At 37.3% G+C, this 24,185-nt stretch overlaps 3 protein-coding genes across 11 annotated transcripts; 2 read left to right on the top strand and 1 right to left on the bottom strand.

Annotated features, from left to right (window-relative positions):
• Positions 1-142: 142 nt before the first annotated feature.
• On the top strand, positions 143-7,230 carry LOC120494495 (hatching enzyme 1.2). Of its 6 annotated transcripts, none has more exons than XM_089123932.1 (9): positions 143-4,377; positions 4,455-4,473; positions 4,727-4,789; positions 5,091-5,231; positions 5,319-5,436; positions 6,409-6,587; positions 6,706-6,787; positions 6,892-7,019; positions 7,123-7,230. In XM_089123932.1, exons 1-9 carry the CDS (start codon positions 4,309-4,311, stop codon positions 7,128-7,130), a joined length of 807 nt encoding a protein of 268 aa, XP_088980058.1. In that variant the 5' UTR covers positions 143-4,308; the 3' UTR covers positions 7,131-7,230. The 6 variants fall into 6 exon arrangements, with proteins under 6 accessions (XP_088980058.1, XP_039549599.2, XP_088980057.1 ...); XM_039693665.2 differs by lacking the exon at positions 7,123-7,230 and having other exon boundaries at positions 143-3,636; positions 3,758-3,812; positions 6,892-7,069; XM_089123931.1 differs by lacking the exon at positions 7,123-7,230 and having other exon boundaries at positions 143-3,636; positions 3,758-4,377; positions 6,892-7,069.
• Positions 6,481-16,130, bottom strand: kcnk4b (potassium channel, subfamily K, member 4b). Of its 4 annotated transcripts, XM_039693656.2 has the most exons (9): positions 15,891-16,130; positions 13,690-13,798; positions 13,285-13,536; positions 11,947-12,067; positions 11,638-11,798; positions 10,659-10,845; positions 9,497-9,636; positions 8,528-9,207; positions 6,481-6,567 (listed from the first exon to the last, which is right to left on the bottom strand). In XM_039693656.2, exons 3-9 carry the CDS (start codon positions 13,471-13,473, stop codon positions 6,564-6,566), a joined length of 1,482 nt encoding a protein of 493 aa, XP_039549590.1. In that variant the 5' UTR covers positions 13,474-13,536; positions 13,690-13,798; positions 15,891-16,130; the 3' UTR covers positions 6,481-6,563. The 4 variants fall into 4 exon arrangements, with proteins under 4 accessions (XP_039549590.1, XP_088980053.1, XP_039549592.1 ...); XM_089123927.1 differs by lacking the exon at positions 6,481-6,567 and having other exon boundaries at positions 6,619-9,207; XM_039693658.2 differs by lacking the exon at positions 6,481-6,567 and having other exon boundaries at positions 6,619-9,171; positions 15,891-16,129.
• A 5,858-nt stretch (positions 16,131-21,988) lies between these two features.
• Positions 21,989-23,883, top strand: LOC120494701 (protein RD3). Its single transcript, XM_039694015.2, has 2 exons — positions 21,989-22,284; positions 23,420-23,883. The coding sequence occupies exons 1-2, from the start codon at positions 21,989-21,991 to the stop codon at positions 23,742-23,744; spliced, it is 621 nt and encodes a 206-aa protein (XP_039549949.2). The 3' UTR covers positions 23,745-23,883.
• The last annotated feature ends 302 nt before the right edge of the window (positions 23,884-24,185 follow it).

Raw genomic sequence — 24,185 nt, 5'->3', positions numbered from 1 at the left:
TTGATTCTCCTCCCTCTCTGCTCTTGCGTCTGCTGTTTCTCCGTTACGTCCACTCCCGCTTCCAATCACGCGTCCTCGCGCCTCCGTCACAAGCGGCAGCAGCAGCGCTTTAACAATAAAAGGGAGGTTGACCTACTGTATGTCTGACTCACGAGTTTACACACTTTTGATCTAAAATCCGAAGCAATTATTCAGATTTCTTGCATCCCGGGCTATTTTGGTAACTGATTGAAGGGTAAATGAAACAAAGCTCGGTGCAAACAGAGTCCATTTATAACTGCCTGATTCGTGACTATTAATAATTTCGGCCTTCACGCAGGGTTCGTCGAAGCTGAGAATAAAACAAATCTAGACTCAAACAAGTTCGGCTGCTGATCTTAATTGTATTGTACTAATGCTTATCCATTTCGCTGTTTAATCATTTATGAAGAGACCCTAATCATGTGACACATATTTCAAGGATAATTGCGAATCTGCGATTTAATGTCAACCGAATAATACAACCTTTATAAACAGAACCTAGTCTTTCACGTGCACGCGCCGTGTCATTTTTAATGGAAAATCATAGTTAGGCCTGCCGCCTGATGATAAGTTGAACGAATTATTGAACTTATAGCCCATGTGAATGAATTATATTTATGGGACATGTATTTTTTTTTTACTGTAGCTAAATAGGCCCACAGAAAAATAAATAGGCGCACTATAATTTATGCGATCCCCTTGTTTCTTATTTTGTTACCTGTTATGTATACACATGCTGCTTTATGCCACATGTTCAAGTGTTTTTGTGAATCAGTGTTCGTTTATCATTTTGTCCTACTACTTAGTGCTCAAGTTATATAGGCTATATATCATTTGATAATATTGGTTATATGCTAAAATATAGACTGTATGGACCAAATAAGTTCCGTTCAAAAAAACCCGAGTCCGTAATGCGACAGAATGCGTTTGTCCCATTGAGTTCAAAAGGCAAAGCTGTAAATCAAACAACGCTTTAGATGGCATGGAAAATGTCAGTCCACTCGGTCTTGTGACACTGACCCAACTGCTCTAGGCCTCCCATAGTCAGTCAGCTGGTTCCTACTAGAGTTATGGGCTGCGAGCCAGCGGCGCAGAGTTCACAGTGACTGCGGAGAGAGGAAAGGAGAGAAAGAAGGAGAGACTACAATCCGCGCAACCTGATCACTGCACGCTGAGAGAAAGAGCGTCGTGCCCCAGCCGCGCAATGCTGTTGCAACGGAAAACAGTCTCGTCTCGTTTTAAGGAAATGATTAGGCTACAGTTGTCTAGGCTATTTTAGAAATGCACCTTACACAGCATGACTGAAACCTGTCCGTTTTGTATAATGATTTGAAACGAGATGGTATTGTCTATTAAGAACAAAATAGGCTACATGCATGATGTGGCGTAGACTGTGTAGGCTATGGAAGCAACGGCGTGCTGCAGCATGAAAAACGATTAAAAAAAGCAAACAGGAAGCCCTAGTGTTCCTGATGTCATTGAGAACGTGCACGCGACCTTGAATTGAAGGTCATTCCCCGACGCAGCGCAGCATTTCAGCCGAGCTGCGCGCGCGCTGGCGCATTCTGTTCCTGTCTGTAGCTCTTCACACGGAGGAGCTTTACCACACGATTCCCCAGATGCCCTCGGTCCTGTCACCGTTTAGATGGTTTACAACTTTTACGGAGTGTCATGAGATCTGTTCCGACAGATTCTTTTGTGTAAATTTGGTTTATGGCTCTTCCACAAAAGGTCACACCTTGGTGTCCGGAATGCTGACAGAGGTCATGACCCCAGAAACAGGTGGGAGTAGCTACACACACAAGAGCCTCAAAAAGACAACAGCTGGGAGGTGAAGGCTATGCAGTAAGGGGACAGTCCCCGAATCATGTTAGAACCCAGTCTTTCACCGTACGCGTGCACTCAACCGAATAATACAACCTTTATAAACAGAGCCCAGTCTTTCACGTGCATGCGCCTTGTCATTTTTTAATGGAAAATCATAGTAAATGATTTATTGAACGAATTCTACACTAAACCGTGTGGTTAGCGGAAATTATAGCCTATGTGAGTGAATTATATTTATGGGACATGTAGTAGCCTATTTTTTATTTTATTTTTTACTGTAAATAGGCACACAGAAAAATATATGCTATTACCTTATGTTTCTTATTTTGTTATCTGTTATGTATACACATGCTGCTTTAAGTCACATTTTATGTTTAGTATAATTTCAGTCCCCGAATCATGTTAAGCAGCGAATCATGTTTTTTTTTACAAACTCACAATGAAACTATCACAGAATCATGTGGATCAGCTAAAACAATGCACCGTCTTCACTCCCACTGATACTCACAACCGGTTATTTTAAACATGAGAGGAACTTTTGGTGAGGTATTTAATAAACGACTCTTTGTAGTTTAGGATATCATTCCTTATAGGCTCACTGTATGGTGGCTCTAATAGGCCCATATATTCTGTTTTTGATTGCTTACCCATTTCCATTTAAATGCAACACAAAACATTCTTCATATTTATTTATTTTGTATAGATTAGAGTGCTTTATAATGAATGAACCCCTCAAAAGAGGCGAATGGTGTAATTGCATCACAGTGTAAGCAGGCAGACGCAGCGCAGCACCATCTAGCGGTGATGTGATTATTCAGCGGATAAGTGGATTGTGCCAGTCTGCCGACTAGTGACGTCTATGTACAGAGTGTCCTCGCGCACAAGGTCATATGTTTCCGTGCACGAAAGTTGAGACATCCGAGCATGTGGCCCAGTTTAAGCTCCTGTAGTGTAGCAACAAAAGCGATAACAGTGCTCAGGGGTTCCAAAATAATCAGTGACAAATAAAAATGCAAAGAATAACGCAATAAGGAGTGACAAAACGCGTGGCCTTTTTATTTATGTAGGCTTATCTCATTTTGGCCACTAGTAGCCTACTCAAGGTTGTCAAAATCTTTTGGTAATGTTCACTGTGTAATGTAAGGTGATTGAATTATTTAGGATGTCAGATAGCAATATCATTTATGTTTATGTTTTGGGACTTTTAGCTGGTAAGAGGAAAAAGATTATCAGCCCTGTTTCTGTTCTGCTGTTGACAACACAAACAAAGCAAATACTGAATTTCACATGAACCCTGTGTATGTGACTTCTCCATACTCATCATTTTTTAAATCCATGTTCCCTTGTAATATTTAATCAAAATATATTCTCCCTCTCTCTTGCAGCGACATCTCTTCTCTAATGATGTGTTTATTGGTGTGAGGGGGCGGCGCAACCTTCTCAATGGACAAAATCAAGTCCCGCCTTACATTTTTTTCCTTTTTGTCATATACATCACAATAAGGATGCAAAGACTATCATAAATGACTTTGACTTTAAATGACAGACTTGGACATTTCCTACATGTGTCTGTCCAATTCTGAGGGTTCAGGAGAGGGACTGATGGTTTCTACAGTTCAGTGAAGCTCTGTCTACAAAAGAAAAAATGCATAGAGTTAATAAAAAAATCAGAATTACAATTAAAAACACATGTGATTACAGTAAACGGGGATCCTGTCCGAATTAACCGAAAAGATCTGAGTGTAATTTGCTGTGAAGTCTTATTTCAGCACTTCACAGGGTTTTAAGGTAAGCTTTCAGCACAGGATTATGGCAACCTCACCCACTGAGTCGGATTACATTTGTTTCCTTTACAGTTGCTGTTAATCATAATGCAAGTTTTTTTTGTTTGCTTGTTTTTAAATTACAGGGTAATTTTATGTTCTGACCGTATATGATGTTAGGCCTATTCATGTACAAAAGAGGTGTGTATTCGCATTTTAGAGTCCTTAATGTTAGCGATAATAATACATAAGCAAAATGTGATGACTTGAATATATTTTAAATTTTAATTAATTCCTATGCTGGCAACGCTGAATTTTCAGCATCTTTACTCCTAGTCTTCAGTGTCACACGATCCTTCAGAAATCATTCTAATGCTAATTTGCTGCTTTGAATAACTATCTATATTGTAGTGTACTTTTAATTTAATACAGCAACATGACCGTCTGAAATACGTTGTTATCATCAAGAATGCAAGATTGCAGAGGCCTAAAGTTGCTATTTTAGTCTAAATCTGAAACAAACATAATCTTATTTGTAATGGGTGAGGCTGATGAAAAGCTTTCAGATCTTTTTAAGTGATCTGTGTTGATTTTAACCTTAACCCCAATGCTGGACACTCCCAGATGTCTTCTATAAATATATCCCTCACAGTTCCTCTCTGTTAGAAATCAGTTTTTTCAGACACATTGAGGGAAAATGGACTGTATATTGCTTTTCTGCATCTCAGCTGTGCTGCTAAATCTCTCTCAAGCTTTTCCTGCTACGGTACGAGCTGCACCTTTCAGTGATGAGCATCTTTAAAATGTACTCACTCACTCACTCTGTATCTGCTCTTTCCACAGATGCTGCCCACTGGTCAAGGTGACTTTCTATTCGACCCTCCTGCGTTCTTGTGACCTACAGAATTGCACATTTTGTTTGTCTCTCTTATCAGACACATTCAGATAAGAGCGATTTATGCAACTCTCTGTTAATGAGCTGATGATCTGAATCAGTAGTGTTAAATAATGCCAAATACAACATATGGATCCCAAATACCGAGGACCACTGATTTAGATCAATAAATAACAAAAATATTCAGATGTATGGTTTAATTTTGCCATTCTTTGTTCAGACATCCAGTCTGAGAAGCACAACGACATGGATATTTCCTCAAGAATTCTGGAAGCAAACAAAGGTGATTGTTTACTTGTCTTTATCATGATATGTGTTAATACAGTTATTCAAAACTCACCTGGCTTTGCATAATTGGATGATTTTCCTGGTTAAATCAATGAATCATTTTCATTATATAATACATTTTGACTATATGTGAATATTAATTAAAATGTTCATTATAAGCTACATATTTTCCTATTTAAATTTTACAGTTAAAATTCATGTGTCTTTTAAAATATAATAAATCACTCAATTACATCATTACGTTATGTTCTGTGTAAGTGAAATGATCTGACTCTTATTGTTTTGTTTTAATTCAGAGATCAGTGACATGCTTCTGGAGGGAGATATGGCCTTACCCAAAACAAGGAATGCCATGAAATGCTTGAAGGACTACTGCAAATGGCCAAAATCCCCATCTAAAATGGTTGAAGTGCCATACACCATTGCTAATGACTACTGTGAGTGATTAGAAAAAAATCCACTTGTAGTATGTTGATCGGCATCAAAATCCAGTGACGTGTATACACATATACAATTTATGATAGATAACGATGAGAGGGCACTGATCGAAAACGCAATGAAGAGCATCGCTGCAAAAACCTGCGTCCGTTTTGTGCCACGAACCAATCAAGTGGACTACCTCAGCATTGAAAACCTACTAGGGTGAGCTTGAGACTTTAGAAAAAGTCTGGGGTCAGTTTTATTTAGCAAGAATGAATTGATCAAAAGCAACAGTAAAGACATTTATAATGTTAAAAAAAAGTTTCTATTTCAAAATGCAGTTCTTGTGAACTTTTTATTCATTTACATTTACATTTATCTGACGCTTTTATCCAAAGCGACTTACAATTGCTATACATGTCAGAGGTCACACGCCTCTGGAGCAACTAGGGGTTAAGTGTCTTGCTCAGGGACACATTGGCGTCTCAGAGTGGATTCGAACCCGGGTCTCTCACACCAAAGGCATGTGTCCACCATTTTTGGTTTGAAAACAAAACTGTTTTCAAAATTGATAATTCTAAGAAATGTTTCTTGAGCAGCAAATTAGCATATTGATTTCTGAAAAATCACGGTATTTCAGCTTTGCCATCGCAGGAATGAATAACTTTTTAATATATAGCCAAATTATTTTAATTTGTGATTATATTTAAAATGTTATTGTATGTTTGGTAAAATAATAGGAGCCTTGGTGACCAGAGACTTCTTTCAAAAACATAACAAAATCTTACTGACCCCAAACTTTTTGAAGAGTTTAACCTGTTACGCTGTGATACAGTGCAGTCTCACCCCAAAAAGTCATTTAACTGACGTTTTGGGACGTCTTTTGACCATACGTCAATATTCGCCTTTTTAGGGCCCCCTTAAACGTCGGTAGATGAGGTTATGGGATCCTAACTCTACCCCATACCTAAACTTAACCCTAAACCTAACCCGTCACCTAACTGACGTAAAAGGTAAAGCGTCAGTTGTATGACGGCCCGGGATCGCCATCTACCGACGTTCAAGGGGGTCCTAAAAAGGCGAATATTGACGTATGGTCAAAAGACGTCCCAAAACGTCAGTTAAATGACTTTTTGGGATGAGAATGTGTTGTGTGATAATGTTAGTGTTTTAACTGTATTCCTTTGTTTCCAGCTGTTGGTCTACTGTAGGGAGATCTGGAGGGAAACAGCAGGTGTCTCTGTCGGTGGACGGCTGTGTCTCTCACGGGCTCATTGAGCACGAGCTCATCCATTCTCTGGGGTTCCACCACGAGCACACCAGGAGCGACAGAGACCAGTACGTCCGGATCAACTGGGAGAATATTCCAAAAGGTTAGTGCGAATGTGGACAAATCTCAAATACTATAGAGTAAAAACAATCTTTTTATTATAGATTTATAATATAATGAAAACCTCAGTAACAATGAACACTCGCTTGCCCTTTGCACAGCATCTGCATACAACTTTGAGAAAAAGGACACAAATAATCTGAACACCCCTTATGACTACAACTCAATCATGCATTATGGAAGGTTAAAACTTCACCCATATTACTTTTGAAATCATGCTTCAGGACAGATATATAAAGTATCTGGGATCATTCATGTGGGAATTCACTCTCGCCCTCCATTTGCAGGACAGCCTTCGCCATACAGTATGGGAAGGAAACCATCACTCCTATTCCTGACTCTTCAGTGCAGATCGGACAGAGGCTGGAAATATCTAACATTGACATTCAGAAGATCAACAAGCTCTATGAGTGTGGTGAGTACATTACACACATGTATTGTACAGTAGTCTCATTTAGTGTTTAGACTGTACAAAGTGACTATGATGCAGATGTACATTTACATTTTTTTACCTGCAGCTCTTTAAAGCAAAGACTCAAGATCAAACCCCAGTGAAATGCTGCCAGTGACTAAATAAAAGGAGTACGGCACATCTTTTCCTTCCTCCTTTGTCTGTAACTTGACCCTATAAATGTAATGGGCTGACTTTGGTGTTGAATTGCAATAAACCTTGTTACGAGTGACTCCTGATGTGGTTTCGTGTTAGTTCCTAGCAGGGTTGAACTCCTCGAGATATTTAACAAGTTAAGGGAAAATGTGCGCACACACCACACTCATGAGTAGTCTCTATGAAAGCCTGTTTCTGCCTCACAGTAAAAAAAGACACAATTAAAAGAAGTTAACTTCCAAATGTGAGATGTAAGGTTGCATTATGAGAAATAAATGTGCAACTACAAGAGAAAGTAGCAAATGTGAGATTTAAAGTCACAATAAAGGGACAATTGTGTTTGCTATTATGGGAAATTAAGTTGCTATTATGAAAATTAAAGTTGCAATTACAAGACAAAGTATCAACTACGAGGATAAAAGTAACAATTATGAGAAATAAGGTTGAAGTTATTGTAAATTGTCACATTGTGAGATATAAAGTGCCGATTGGCAATTAAGTTGAAATTATGAGAAATAAAGTTGCAATTAAGACAAAGTATGAATTGTGGGATTTAGTCAATTACGACATATATGAAAATGTGAGGTATGAAATTGCAATTAAGGGAAATAAAATAATTTTAAAAAAGTCACATTGTCAGATATAAAGTCGCAGGTCTGAGAAATAAAGCTGCAATTGTGAAAATATAATAGTCACATTGTGAAATATAAAGTGCTGTGTGTAATATACAAATATTTGAGGAAAAAGGTCACAATTATGAGAAATAAAGTCTTTTACTTGAGACCGAAACAGGCTACCGTAGCTTAATGTTATTTACCAGTGATAGAACAAGATTACAGTTGGATGAACTCGAGCTGTAAGCCTCAGCTGAGTTAAATTAGTAACGTTAGTGTCAAGCGGTCATTCCTTTATTATAAAGACATTAAGAAAGGAGCGAAAGGCACACAGAATAAAACATTCACTGACAGTCAGCGCATCCATAAACAAACGAGTCAGTCATGTCCAGTAGATGGCGCTATGAGTCTGATGACGATGGCCTTCCTGCACAGAATGACTAATGCTATCAGGCGTCTATCAGGTTACCAATAAAAGCTCTTACTCATGCTGCCAAGACGTGACGAGACCGGATTCTTATTCCCCTCTTCTCATTTTAGGCACGTGGACAGTTTCTTTTTTTTTGTCCCAGTAAAATCTGAGAATAACGCCAGGTGCCTTCAAAGTGGAACACAGCATATCCTAAAGCTAGCAGTTGCAAAACTTTATTCCAAAGAGCTTTTTTGAGGAACTACAAACCCCATAAACACATGGACACTCACAGCTTTGGTGTAGGAGGGTCTTTCTGCTCAATGTCTCCGTTTGGCGCTTTATTTTCTGGTTCATTTGGATTGGTTTGAGGGGTCTTGGGTTTCTGTTGATCCCTTCTCAAGTGTCTCCTCTGACGTCTCCTTTTGGGCCTGTCATTTGAAGCTGGGTTCGTTTCTGGTACATCCAGCAGGGGGTCGAGGTGGATCTTCCCACTCACTGCATCTGAGGACTCGTCAATGTACGCAAGATTTTCCCCAAAGTAATCCAATGGCTGGGAGAGGACGGGATCTTTGGGTATGGTGTGGAGCTTTTCCTCTTTCTCTAAATCTTTTTCACCACCGCCACTGCCGACCTCTCCCACTGGGATCCGTTCTGTCTGGGTCACCTCCGACTTTGACTGAGAGCTGCCTTCCGACTCATCCGATGAACCCGAGTAGGAGCCAGATTCAGATTCAGATTCAGATTCAGATTCGTTCTCCTCTCTCCCGTCCTCTCCGACTTCACCCTGACTGCCGCTGCGTTTGTGGCGCCTGTGACGCCGCTTTCGCCTGCTGCGCTTGAAAGGATCTTCGAGTTTTCCGGACATACGGAAATCCACAGACATGTTCTGGATGTTCTGAGTCCAGTCTGTGGCGTGTGCTCGCATCTGCTCCATCTGAGAGCAGAAAGTAGGGCAGGAGAAATGGAAAGGCTTGAGAGTTATGGAGAGATTTGTATGTCACCAGGAGCAGAATGATTGAAATTTGATTCAGATTTTAGGTTAATAGGAGTTGTGGAGATGAATTACGCGTGTGAGGGGAAATGGAAGGGAGGTTATCATGAAGATAGAAGGGATGGGAATTGAGAGAGAAATTAATAATCCCATTTGAGTTGCAGTGTTGAGTTTGACCAGGGAGTGTGACCAGGCACTACTCTAAACTGCACAAGGCATTTGGTTATAAAAAAATGTATTTGACATCATGATTTAATCATAGGTTTACCTCAGCGCGGGTCTTTTTGGTAAGAACCAGAATCCAGTTCCCGATCATGGAAAGAATGGACACAAAGTAGGCCAATCCAAACAAAACCCAGAACCACACCAGAGGCTTGTACCAATGATGTTCACCTGCTTCGCCATCACCTGATGGACAAAAAATTACAAAATACATAAAGATCAAGTCATTTATTCAAATTAAAGAGATTGTTCGGCCAAAAAAATAAATTTCTATAATCATGTAATCACCTTCATGCAGTTCCAAACCTGTTTGACTTTAGTTCCTCTGTGGAACACAAAAGAAAATATTTTTTATCCATGTTATGAAAATCAATGGGACCCATAATTTTCAAGTTCCAAGATGGACATAAAGGTAGTGTTTTCTTTCAATCTGAAATGAAATCAAAACTGATTAATTCAAACACATACAAAAATGACGAGGTGTGGTCAAGTGACCAAAACGTGTTGACAGTAGGTGAAGTTTGAGGGTTTGCGTCTTCATATTTTATGTAGTCTGTGATTTGATTTGATATTGAATAAAAGGATATTCTGATCTGTTTATCAATATCTTATGGCTTTGAATGGAATGTACCAGTCAAATTGTATGGATTCATTTAACACTATCCTTTGTGTCCTTTTTTGGATCTTGAATGTTTTGGGTCATATTGACTTTTTATACTGAAGTGAAGCTGAAATATTCTTTGAAATACCTTATTTTGTGTTTTGTATTAGAAAGTCATGCAGGTTTGGAATGCCATAAGGTTGAGTATATATGATAACCAAATTTTCATTTTGGATGAAATATCCTTTTGTTTCTTTTTAAATAAAGGTAAGATGTATCTTTGTGGTTCAGTCCAGCCACACAGAAAACCAAATCAAACTGTCCTGTTATAAATGTGGTCAGTGGTAAATTTGAACCAGTAATATAAAAAGATCAACCCATTAAAGCCCATCACAAGATGACTGCAGTGGTTTGTGTTTTAATGTCACGTTTCTTGGGAAAATGAGGTTTTCACTGAAGGTTAACATCTTGAGCAAGAATTCAAGAGACAAATTAAAATCTCAAAATGAAATGCAAACTACTTCTTAAACTGTTGCAAAGCATCAAGTGAGGAAACATTACATGGGAAACAAGTGAGGAAACATTTCAGGATTTCATCCAGTGGTACCTGCAACATAGTCTCCAAAGCCCACAGTTGTGAGGGTGATGACCACAAAGTAGGCTGATTCTAGCAGACTCCAATTTTCAACCTTCTGGAAGACTAAAATTGGCACAAAGATGAAGAGAACACAGCCCAGCAGGATGGAGAGCACAGCGGTGATGACGCGCACAATGGTTGGGCTCACCTTCCACTTCTGAATGGAGAAGATAAGGAAGACTGAAGAAAAAATTCCTAATAAGCTTGAAATGAGCTATTGCGACAAAGAGCCAGGAATGTGTATGGAAGCCTATATATAGTGTATATATATATATGTATGTATTAGGGCTGTCAAATGATTAATCGCGATTAATCGCATCCAAAATAAAAGTTTGTGTTTACATAATATATGTGGGTGCACTGTGTATTATTATTAATTATTTTGTATATATATAAATACACACACATGCATGTATATTTAAGAAAAAAAATATTATTTATATATAAAATATTTATATTTATATATAATATAAATTATATATAAATCTATATACAGTATACACATGAAAATATTTCTTAAATATATACAAGCATGTGTGTGTATTTATATATACAAAATAATTATACACAGTGCACCCACATATATTATGTAAACACAAACTTTTATTTTGGATGCGATTAATCGTTTGACAGCCCTAGTATGTATAAAAGATAATTTCTTAAACAATAATAATTTGGGGGAAAATACTTTATATCTGATCTTTTGTTTATAAGAAACTTTAACTTTATCTCAGAATTACCTGTTTCATTTTTTACTCTGAACTGGAAATGGACTTCCATACATGTTTGTCATATTGACTGAAAAACAGACATCTAATTGCTAGTAGATGCTTTTAAACCAAATCAATTATTTGTCTCCTTGCTATGTCTGCCAGGTCATTCAGTGAACTCTTCCTCTTTAAATGTTAAGTTGTCCTGTGAGGTTATGTTTGTATTCATCATCATTTACCCATAAAAGAGCTTCAACTTTAGCAATGGCGTTCCTCAGTGATGTCCCCAGATGGTCTCCAGCGGCACCCAACAGAAACCCAAACAAGGGAATGCCCACCAGTGTATACCAGATACAGAAGAACTGACCCCACGTTGTCTTTGGAGAGATGTTCCCATAACCTGGACCACAGACAAACACTTGCTGTGATCTGAGGGCAGATATATTTAGACATTTCACAGTGCCAATGATCCCCAGAATGCAGAGGCCAGGCCAGGTTCTGGCTTCAACATGCAGGTGTGTCCGGCCAGTGATGTGGCAATCCCATACCGATGGTGGTGACTATGGTGCCACAGAAGAAAAAAGCGCTGGCCAGGTCCCAACTGGTGCTGAACGTGGCATTGGTGGAATTGTTGGGATCAATTCCAACACTGATAGCCTTTGCCACCGTCTATATAGAAACAATGAAGAGTAGAGAAAAGAGATTAGACATTGAAGTTGGATAATGCACTATTTTTTTTAACTTAATGATACACAATACAAGCCAGTGCTTATGACAGTTTTCTTAAAGTTAATACTTACTTCTAGGGCTGTTCGATAACAATATAATTAAAATAATCAACAATTTCATTATCAAATAAACAGGTCTGTGTGTTGTGCACGGAGAACTCTGCCAGTGATGTCATTTTACAGTAATGAAACTGTGTGGAAATTTCTGCTCTGGGAAACGTGCAAGACCCCAAGTTGTCAAAAGCAAGTTGAAATGAAACTACTGTATATATGAAACCCTTCAAAGAGGCTCGTTGCATGTCACCCTCTCAGGTTTGTGTGTTTTGTGCTTGAGCGCTTAATTTACACATAATATATTTATATGTAAATTCATGCAAGCTTTGGCTATAATGCTTGTCCTGACAATCTCTGTTAAATTTACGTAATAACACAAGACTAACAGACAAAGTGAAATGACGTTGGTAACACTTTACAATAAGGTTCGTTAGTTAACATTAGTTAACTACATTAGTTAATATGAACTAATAATGAATAGCACATATACAGCATTTGTTAATCTTTGTTAGTGTTATTTTCAACATTTACTAATACTTGATTCAAATCTTGTTAACATTAGTTAATGCACTGTGAACTAACATGAACAAACAATGAACAGCTGTATTTTCATGAACTAACATTAACACAGATGAACAAATGCCATAACAAATGTATTGCTCATGGTTAGTGCATGTTAGTAAGTACATTAACTAATGTTAACTAATGAACCTTATTGTAAAGTGTTACCATGACGTTGACAATAATAACATTAGTTATTTATGGTTGGTTGGGTGTTAAATTAAGGTTTTAAATTGACAATATGATTGCCAATACATAACAGTGATTTTAACTTCTGTGAACATACAGTTGTTTATTATTTATAATGTAATGTATATACTTTACAGCTTTTTTGTGCATATAATGTACAGCATATATCTGAATTACATATACAATTCTCACTATTATATGACTTTTGCCTCAATAAACTCCTAATTGCTGCATATTAATAGTTAGTAAGGTAGTTGTTAAGTTTAGGTATTGGATTAAAGGATTGGTATTGGATGCAGGATTTAGAGGAGAGCATTGGATAGACAACATAGGTTTTTAGGCAACAATACCTACAGCTATCAGATTCTCTAGACGGTCAGGATCTACACATGTGTAGTTGCCCAGGAACTCTTGACGGGTGGTTTGCAGCTGGTCGTGGTGACTTTCCTCGTTTGGGGCCTCCAGGGCATTGAACACCAAAGCCCCCATCACTAAGTACAGGAGCACCCCAGTGAGGACAAATAAAAGCGTGGTGATATGCATAGCTGAACGTCTACGAGAGTCTTGTGCTTTCCACTTCTTGTGCTTGTCCCCCTATGGATGAGACTGCAGTGCAAAACCAGCCGAGTCCATTAAAGAAAGTTGCAATCATTTCACAGCGAAAGCTTTAGCATGACCACAAAACAACTTTACAGAGGATTCTTGGTCTAACCCATTAAATCTGCAGTATGGGTGTTCAAAAAACGTTCAACCACAAACCTGTCCTTTTCCTTCTCTCTGTGCCGGCTTGTCCAGCTCCGTCTGTGGCAATTGCTAAGTCTGGATCCACACGGAAACCCCACGACCTTGTGATCTGATTAAAGGGACACTGAGGGCAAAAGTGTTCAAGAATTCAGAAATACAACTGAAAATCAGTAATATAGGTTAAATATGCAATACTGTTCAATATTGTGTTGGTAAGACTTTTAATGTTTCTGAAAGAAGTGTCTGCACACCAAGACTGCAATTACTTGTTAAAAATACAGTAAAAACAGTTATATTGTGCATTTAATTACAATTGAAAATGTCTTTTTTTTTTTTTTTTTTAAACATACTTTGAAATGTAATTTATTCCTATGATGGCAAAGCTGAATTTTCAGCATCATTACTTCAGCCAAATCATTCTAATATGCAGATCTGGTGCTAAATAAATATTTATTATTATTATCAATGTTGAAAAAGCTGTCCTGTTTAATGTTTTTGTTGAAACTGAGATACTTTTTTTCAAGATTCTTATATAGATAGTCGAAAGAACAGCATTTATTTGAAACAGAAATATTTTGTAACTTTATACATAATCTTTACTGTCACTTTGATCAATTGAATTCATCCTTTCTGAATGAATGTATTAATTTTTTTTTAAACAGCTTAGTGCAAACTTTTAAATGGTAGTGTAGATATTGTTTATGTTTTTTATAAATATATATTATAAGAATTGTAGAAGCCTTTTTTTAGGTCCTTTTGCTGATTTAGAGGAAATTACATTGATGGCACGCCATCAAGGCAAAACACAAAGCCCAGGTGCAATGCGAAGCTGCTCTGCATGCATGCCTAACTTTAACCAAATATATTTTTGGATATCGGTGGACAGTTATATTGACAGGAATCACACTGAGGAGGGCCAGGTGGCTCCCACATGCATCATGTCACAGAGATTGCACCTTCACAGTCAACAAAACTCACAAAACAAAACACTTATCTCTTCTGTGATAAACAGGACAGAGAGGTGAATTTGGGACACAAGGAGAATGATTCACTCTCAGATGATTCTTGTCAATACTGAATATGAGCTCAACTACTGAATCAAATTACAGAAAGTGATGGTAAGAAGCACTTTAGAGTCTGATAACGTTGTAAGTTGGATAAATGATTATTTGAAGGAAAAGTATGATGAATAAGAATTCATATATATATATGAAGGGCTTTCAACTTTGAGTTTATATTTTGAGTCCGTACAACTCCTTTGTAATGTTATCTCAAATTTCTAATTTCAATAAACTTAAAATTTTTAAAGCAACCAAGTTAGGCTACTTACTTTCTTAAGTTAAATCAACAATATTTTTTATACAATCATATATATATATATATAAAATGTATACGTTTATAAAATGTAAAAACACTTACTATACCCTATCTAACATGAACGAAATCAAGCTTTCAGTTCATTAAAAATTCACTATTTAGTAAGTAATTTCATTGTTGATTATACAGCGATTGGAGAAATATGGTCTCCCATATTTATATCACTTGTTGTGCGACCAATTATTTATAGTTCTAATATTTTTATTTTATAGTATCAAGAGATATTTGTAATGGTATACGCTGTGAGTTATATTGAGGACAGTGTAGCCTATTTATGTTTATGAGTGTACGGCTAACTCATCATGTGCGTGCAAATGTATGTGTGCGTGTGAGAAGCTTCAAATGTCAGGAGACCGAAATGTCTGTGGCAGTTATTGGGTTTAGAGTTTGATTCGGAGCGCTGGAGGATCTGCTGACTGCGTAGTTGCAAGCTCACAATAAAAAACTGCTCTGGCAAACCAGCAAATATGCTACAGACATTCTGCCAATAAGATCTACTAATTAATCAAGCCAAAGGCAATCTCCCCAAAATATAATTACCACCCATGCAAGTCGACTCTACAGACTGAATGTAAATGTCCAAGCACAATATTGTGTAAATTCACAACTTCGCATAAATGCTATATTTTAGTTGTTGGTAAAAGCATGCATAATTTTGAAATCATATTTGTGACAGCATGAATATATTATTTAACATCTTTATAATTAGACAGTCCTTTTGGTTTGACTTAGTACACTAAACTTCAATTTCCATGCACAATAATTCAAAATGTACGCAAAACATTGCATTAGTAAATCAATACTCCCAAACAGACATCACATAACATCACATAACCCACCAGGATGGAGTAACTCATCTCCCACCTCAGAGCAGACGGTCCGGCATGTCCAGAGAACTGCAGCCGCAAACTGCAGGATTGTCCACAGGGTGTGTAAGTGAATGTGTGTGTGTGTGATGGAGAGAGGCTGTTGCTGAGTGCCAAAGAATGAAAAGGCACTCAATGAGCTGAGAGAGTGAGTGAGTGTACGCGAGACTGTCAGCATGTTTGTGGGGGTGTTTGTGTGTGTAGGCCTATGTGGGAGAGGGTGGGATCAGCGGAGAAGGGAAAGGATGAAGAAAGAGAGAGAGGAAATAAAGAAAGAAAAAGGGAAAGGGTGGGGTCGATGCAGAGATTTTGAGCTTGATCAGCTAATTGGTCTTTCCCTTTGGATTATTTGTTTCCTGGCCCAGTTTATCTCAGTTTAATGGATGGGTTTCCGTTCAGAAGGAACTTGGAAATGCCATTATGGGGACAAAATGTGTGCATAAACTCAAAAACAAAACAAAAAATGAATAAACATCTAAATGGATGATCCTTCTGGATTATTATTTGGCACTTTACGGTGGGGTTTTATAGATCAGCATTAACTAATAGCCTATACTTGTTTAATCATATTCACATTTACATTAACCTACCTACATCAATTTATGTGTTCAATGCTGCACTGCACGTAAATATGAAATGACGTGAGTGTGTATGTGTTTGAAAGACAAAAGTCTTCCAAAGACAGAAATGCATTGTTAAATGACTCATTATTGTGTGATTATTCAAATAATAATTCATGTTTTCGTCAGGTGTTGATTTGATATGCACTGTTGCGATGTTGAGAACACACTCCTCAAAGTGAGATGATTTCTGTAAAAATATTTTTTCTTTTGTCAAATCAACTTAGACAACTTATGTAGTTCAGATAACATAATATTTTGAGTTACTGGTGATTAAATTAATCTCCTTCATTGTATTAACATAATTTTTACATTTCAATGAACTTAAAATTTTAAGGCAACCAGGTTACTTTTTTTTTAAGTTAAACCAACACATTTTTTTTTTACAGTGTAGAGGCTGGTCTGTGTGTGCAATTTGTTGCATTGCATTAGACTATGGAACATTTAAAATATAAAAAGGTAGTAGAGCGGAATCAATAAATTATCAATTATCCATTGTGGGAATAACATTTAATCAATAAAAAAGTAACTAGATTGAGCACACACAAGTGTCTTAATACATACGTATTACATAATATAATCTAATTACAAGTACACTCTAAGAAATGCTGGATTGTTTGAACCCAAATTTTGGTCAAATATGGACAAACCCAAATGTTGGGTTAAAAATGCAATAAAAACGAGTTGAAAGTGAAAGTTGGGTTAAAATTTGAAATTACATTTTAAACCCAACATTTGGGTTTGTCCATGTTTTACCCAAATTTGGGTTCAAACAAACCAGCACTGTTTAGAGTGTATAGGCTGATCAATTTTTGGGATCTACCCAGCACTGGATATATTTAAATGATTTTTAATTTTAAATAATAATATTAATTCTTAATTCATGTTCATTAACTATGCCTACACATTAACTCATTTCTACATTTGAAATAATTACATTTTATTTACATTTATAAATGAACATTAAACTAGATTAATAAATGCTGTTTGAAAAACAAAGATGAAAAACTTCAAGTTTTAGTCACTCCAGAAATGATATTGGCCAGTATATTTCATAACCTCCACTTACTATCTCTCATATGTGCTATAGAAGTAGTAGGAAGTGCAAAACTATCTTTTCCAGCCTCCTCGCCTTTGCTTTTGCTCTCCTTCTATCACACGCTTCCCATATGCTCGTGTCTGTATGAGAGTATCTAATGTGCATAACTTACTGGGAAGTGCAGCTGTAGCATTGCAGACATTGCACGGTTCTCCGAGCTGTATGCCAGCGGCCACATGCTCAGGCCTGCCAGGGTGGGAGTTACACTTCTCATGATAGTCACACGGTACAATGAAGCATTGTATGTGTATCACCACCTTTAAATGATTTTGTTGATTCGAAAACAATGAGGTTTTTGTTTAAGATCAAAAGGAAAGCTTGAAGCCAGAGGGGAAAACACTACGTTTGTGTAACATTAATATACTACAGCCATCACCATTACATAACCAGATAAGAAATCCATCAAAAATTCTCTATTATTCATGATGATGCATCACAAGGCTACTAATGTTGCTGCTGCAAAGAGGAAACAACACCATCACACGATCCTGCTAGAAGTCTCAGCATTCCCATCGCTGGCTCGTGCCCAAAACACCCCTATTTACACCAAAAAGCTTGACTTACAGGGTCACGTCAGCAGCCAGAGACTGTGTTAACAAGTATGGGAAGGATTATTCCCCAGTGGGCAGTGATAGTGTAATGACTGAAGTGTAACATTAGCGCTCATTTGGAGCTCACTCAACAGTCAGGCACAAACATAATTAAATGGATGCACATGAAGGTCAACTGTCTATTTGCTGACAGAGTTTCTTTCAAGTCACTAAGTGACAGTTTACCTGAGCCCTTTTGGAGGTGCGAGAGGATTTCAGCAGAGGAAAACAGTAGTTGTGGTAAACCTCTAACGTGGACAGATATTTACAGATCGCTAGGACACATTTCTCAATTCACTTAGGCCACTTTTTTCTCCTAAACAACCTTCAGTCTGGCATAGCACTAAAACTAAAACACTTCACACAATGTCTTTACCATACAAGAATGACATCTGCCGTCTAGAAATCACTGCGTTGTATGTTATATATAGCCCATGTTTACATAACAGTACACAATTATTCCTATAAGTTTTCCTCTTTTGTATGGATGGTGATGAAAATGAAAGACTAACATCTGTGTGTTCAGCAGCATTTCATTTTTTAGATTTGTAATATATTTCAATATGGTACTATAAAAATGTAGCAAATTGCTGTCTTATTCAACTTTGTATTATGTTAGTTTTTGAATTTATGATTAACATTTTTGAAAAGAGTATGTAAACGTGTGTCCTAGCGATTGAATTAAAAAAAAAAAAACTATGTTAGCCATGTCAGTTATTCAGGGTGTGATGTTACATCCAAAACACCATTACCTTTGATCTTCACTCCTATTTCTATTTGACAGTCCTCTTTATGTGTTTTTATTTATGACGACTGAAAGTGCACGAGTTCCTCTGGAATATCTATAACTCCATTATATCGCAGTGGACAGATGTCTCTCTCAAAACAGACAGACAGACAGATAGATAGATGATATAGAGAGATAGACAGACAGACAGACAGACAGACAGATAGACAGACAGACAGACAGACAGACAGACAGATAGATAGACAGACAGACAGACAGATATATAGATACTGTAGATCGACAGACAGATAGACAGACAGACAGACAGATAGATAGATAGATAGATAGATAGATAGATAGATAGATAGATAGATAGATAGATAGATAGATAGATAGATAGATAGATAGATAGAATAATTCCTGTGCAGTCGTCTCTTTGTCAGCACAAAGTTTGCAATTAACTGATGTAGCGGCGCTGTTTACGCTGGGCTAGGTGCCATCCGTGCTGAAGATGAAATTGGCTTTTACTCATTTTAACAAGACTTGGACTCTGATACAAAAAACATGCTTTAGCAAAGACCATTAAGCCTCTCTGTCTTTTTTTCTCTCAGTGCATGATTTTTGCCAAACACATCTGAATAGAGTAACAGCAAACGTGCACCTCAATACCAATCATATACTGTAAGTGTTTCTTCAGTTTCTCTTAGAGCAGACATAGATATAGACCTCATATGACATCTGACCAAGACTTTGATTCATTTTGCACTCTCTAAATAAACTTTTATTCCCACTTTGATCCCTCAGTGTAATTTGTGAGAGAGGTTCTGGATCACCTTCTCAAATTCTTGGCTCCACAAGCAATGGGCGACTTTTATTACTCAAAGGCAAGCCGAGATAAATCAGACCCGCATCCTGAACAGATGCATATGGCAGATTTATGGTGACAACATACTGGGGGATAAATATAAAAAGTGATCAGGAAGGGAGGGGTGTTTGTTTGCTGTAAGTCTTATGGAGACAATAATAAGATGATGTGGAAAAAGGTAAAAGGGTTGTAAATAATTGAACAACTAAATAAATACATTTCTAATAAAGTCATTTTACATTAGTTACATTACATGACATAGTGATTTCTATAAGGAATATGTAATATTGTTTTTCTAAAATTGAATTACAATAAGAGTTATAATAAAGAAAGAAACGTGAATTTTTGGAGGTACTGCTCATAAAACGTATAACATTGCAATTAAAAGTGTTATTTTATTATAAATATTTTTAAATTAATAGCCTTCACCCTGAGGTGCTGGGATAGGCTATAAATTATTATTATTATTATTATTATTATAGAGAATTATATACATGAGATATAATCATGGATTAAATAGAAATGCACTAGAAAATAAGCATTAATTTCTTACTCCATTGAATTACAGAGTATTAAGCTCATGTAAATAGTTTTCCAATAAGATTTGTCACTGATTACATGACAGATGAATTCTTAATTCAGATTAAGTTGCTTCCTATCAACTGTGGAAATATGGGATAAAGTTAACAGTATCCGTTTCCGTTTCCTCATTAACATTAAAGTCCACACTGAGACATTTAAAGATAAAATATGAAAGGGACATACTAGGAACTGTAATGTAGAAAGCAATGTGATAATGCCCTACAGAGAAGAACCGATGGAAGAGGAGTCACTGGTTTAAAAGTCCCAAATTGATTGAAATCTAATGGACGGGTATTCTAGCAGGAAGTGAATTTGCAGAGATGGAAGTGGGTGTGAAAAAAAGCAGATGAGTAAGTAGGGAATATGGGTTGGGTTTACTGTCCCATAAGAAAAGGGATTTTCATTGTGGTTTTAAAAAGGACTTTTGAGCAAGCAAACAAAACCTTGGGTATAAACGCATTTTCAATAAACAAATGTACATAAAAAAGTAGTATGTGCAGTAAAAGTAAAAAACTATTTTTAAAACCATAAATAATTTAGAAGGTCTCCATTTATTATCCATTAAAAACACACATTCCTGGACTGGTTCAGATATGACAGGAAGTTGAAAAAAAATGAGCTGATTTGGCTTTTTCCTCATTCCTAGACTGACGGACACATGCGGAGTGGCAGCTCTTCTCTGAACACCAGTACTTAAGAACTCTTACATTACACATTAATCTAATCCTAGCAATTTCCCAGGGCTTTTAACAAGAGTGGGGAGACAGGAGGCCAAAGAATAAATGTGAGAAGTTCAGTGGTATAAGGAACATAACAAGAAATTAAATCAATTTTTTACTTCGATCTGCAGCTTCTTCTGTTTGAAAGTCAAGTTCTGACAAATATTAGTATTATGTCATACTCTACAACTTGAGTTTCCTCTGTTAGGATGAATTATGCTACAGACATGTCTGAAAAATGAGAGCTGCAAAGCTATTATATGTCAGTCTCTATGTTGCTAATCTGATTTCATATCTGTTACGCCTACACATAAGGACAGCAGCCAGGCACCCTTAGCAGTGTTTATTCGGAGGATCGGGATCTAATTCTACGTTGTGTAATAGGAATAATCCTATTCATCAGAATGATTAAGACCGACCAGTTAACAGTTTGTTCAGATTGGACACAAACTGCTAAGTTGTTTTTTATTTGCCAGAGATGAATCATTGAAATGTGGTTTTACAGTAGATTAATATCATAAGGGATTATCTTTATCCATTTATCTCGTGTTGAGAGCTACAGAACTGACTGCATGTGCTGTTGTTGGTTTCACCACCCACTCCTGAGTGAATATTTCAGAACAATTTGATGGAAAGTTCCAGTGAGAATATAACCAACATTTTGCACATCTAGGAGAAGGTAAGTCACATAACTCTTGAACCAATTTTTCGAAAATGTCTTTTTATGTGCCTTTTTTTATTCATATTTTGAATAGACTACCCTAACTCATGAGTTTGTTTATCGTCAGCACACCAGCACGCTTTGGCGCGCATATCGCTGTATAACGTTGTTGGTTTATGGTACACTTCAAAATTCTTTACCATTTCAGATGTTCCTATGGTTATCTGTGTTCTCCAAGGAACCTCAGCTTCCCGGTCAGCGTTCGCCTGAGGAACTGGTAACTAAGATGCTTCTGTTCGAGTTGGACTCTTTGGTGAAGCGCGCTGAGCGTCTCCGTCAGGAGAGGGCGACGGAGAACCGCAGGCGAAGCTCCTGTGTGGATTACAGCTGGCTGGCTACAGCTCCACCGAGGTCCTCCTACGAGATTCCACCTGTCGCGATGCTGGAGCTCCAGGACCTGTGTGCCAAGATCCCTCCTTCCCAATGCGGTCCCCTCATTCTCAGGTACACCTAGGTCTTAACTGAAAAAATACAGGCTGCAATTTACTGAACAATGCTAGACAACAAAGTTTGTGAATCATACAATGACTTTAAGGGCATAAAGAAGTAAGTTAGTTCACTTAAAAAAAATGCTGATAATTTACTCACCCCCATGTCATCCAAGATGTCTATGTCTTTCTTTCTTCAGTTGAAAAGAAATGAAGGTTTTTGATGAAAACATTCCAGGATTTTTCTCCATATAATGCACAATGTAACGTTAACCAAACGGTTCAAGTTCCAAAAGACAGTTTCAGCGCAAACTGTTCAAAGGGCTTTACGATTCCAGGCGATGAATAAGGGTCTTATCCATAGGGTCTTATCAAGCAAAACGATCGCTCATTTAAAAAACATTAAAAAAACCCCAAAGTTTAAGTTTTATAAGCTCAAATGGTCGCCTTGCTCCGTTCTGTGATTCGCGTTAGTGACCCTATGTTCGAACTCTTTCATCAAAATGAACGAATCTTTTTCCGAGTCAATTCGTTCATTTCGTTCGTTCAATGAACCAAATGACACGAGAATATTTGTTCATTTTGTTCATTAGTTCATTCGGCTTGAAATCTTGAAATGGAGGTCGGGTTTTCCTGGTAACATACGTGTGAAATTGCTTTGCGAACACGAATGTAGTAGCTACTTGGATTTATCTATCGGGAATTGATTGGATCGTGATTTGCTATTGCTGCAATCAATCACATGGAAGTGAGAGGTTGCCCCGCCCTCACGCCAGTAAACACGTCATCAAAGCTAGGCTGCGGAGGATGGGGAAGTTATTTTGATGACAGTTTATGAGGGCACATGAATAAAAAATAAATAAAACAATAAAACCAGGCCTATTTATTTTCAATACCATAAAGTAGGCTACTGTAATTGCTGTAAATCTCTAGAGAACACCAAAGAGTCTAAACACTCTAGAAAATAAAACTAAATTAAAATAGTTATAGCTACTAAACTAAAATAGGCCACGTAATAAAATAAAATCACAATGGCGTGAAACAAAACAATTATGGTTACTGTTTATATAACAATATTACAAAAACTCAACATAAATCCGATTACAACACAAACTTTTTAAACATTTAATCTGCTTTTATGCTTTGTTTAGGCTCAGGAAAGTGGTGACAGAGGAAGAGCCAGATGTGACCGAGGTGTCTCGTCTGTTCCGTTCGGTTCTTTGTAAGTACCTGGATGAGATGGAGGAGGGGGCAACTAGGGAGAGAGCACAGAAGACTCGGGTCAATCGCAGTAAGAGCATGTCTGTCATCAACCTGCGCTCACGGCTCCGCATCAACCCGCTCTGGAGCAGGGTCACAGCGGGACACCACGATAAAGAGGAAGATTGGGATGAAGACAATATCCACAGGAATAGGAGGATCAGGATCAGGAGCATGCCTGATATCAGTGTAGTGGAAGAAAGAGCACCGACATGAACACGCCGTGTTTGGAATAGAAAACTCTTTATGATACTGGCAACTAGCTGTTTTTTTACACAGATTGTTTGATAGCGTTGCTTGTTCCTCAGTTATAATGGAAGAAAGCTTTACTGGCATTATGCCACTTTTTTCTTATTCAAACAGTATTTCAAGCATTTTTACAGCATGGTCTAGCTGATTCATCATGAAATGTTTGTAGACTTCCATTCCATCAAATGTGAAATATTTTCTATTTAAATATATTTTAGGATGTAATTTATTCCTGTGGTATCAAAACTGAATTTTGAGCAGCCATTAGTCATTCTAGTTCATTCTAATATGCTGATTTCTTATTATATCATCCATGTAGGAAAGTTGTGCTGCTTAATATTTTTTTGTGGATAAAAGGTTTACTGGCATTATGCCACTTTGGTCTCCTTCAAGCATTATTTCAAGCAG

This window comes from Pimephales promelas, chromosome 19, assembly GCF_988280905.1.
Source record: "Pimephales promelas chromosome 19, fPimPro1.hap1.1, whole genome shotgun sequence".
Lineage (NCBI taxonomy): Eukaryota > Metazoa > Chordata > Actinopteri > Cypriniformes > Leuciscidae > Pimephales > Pimephales promelas.
This window is presented reverse-complemented; position numbering and strand designations above follow the sequence as displayed.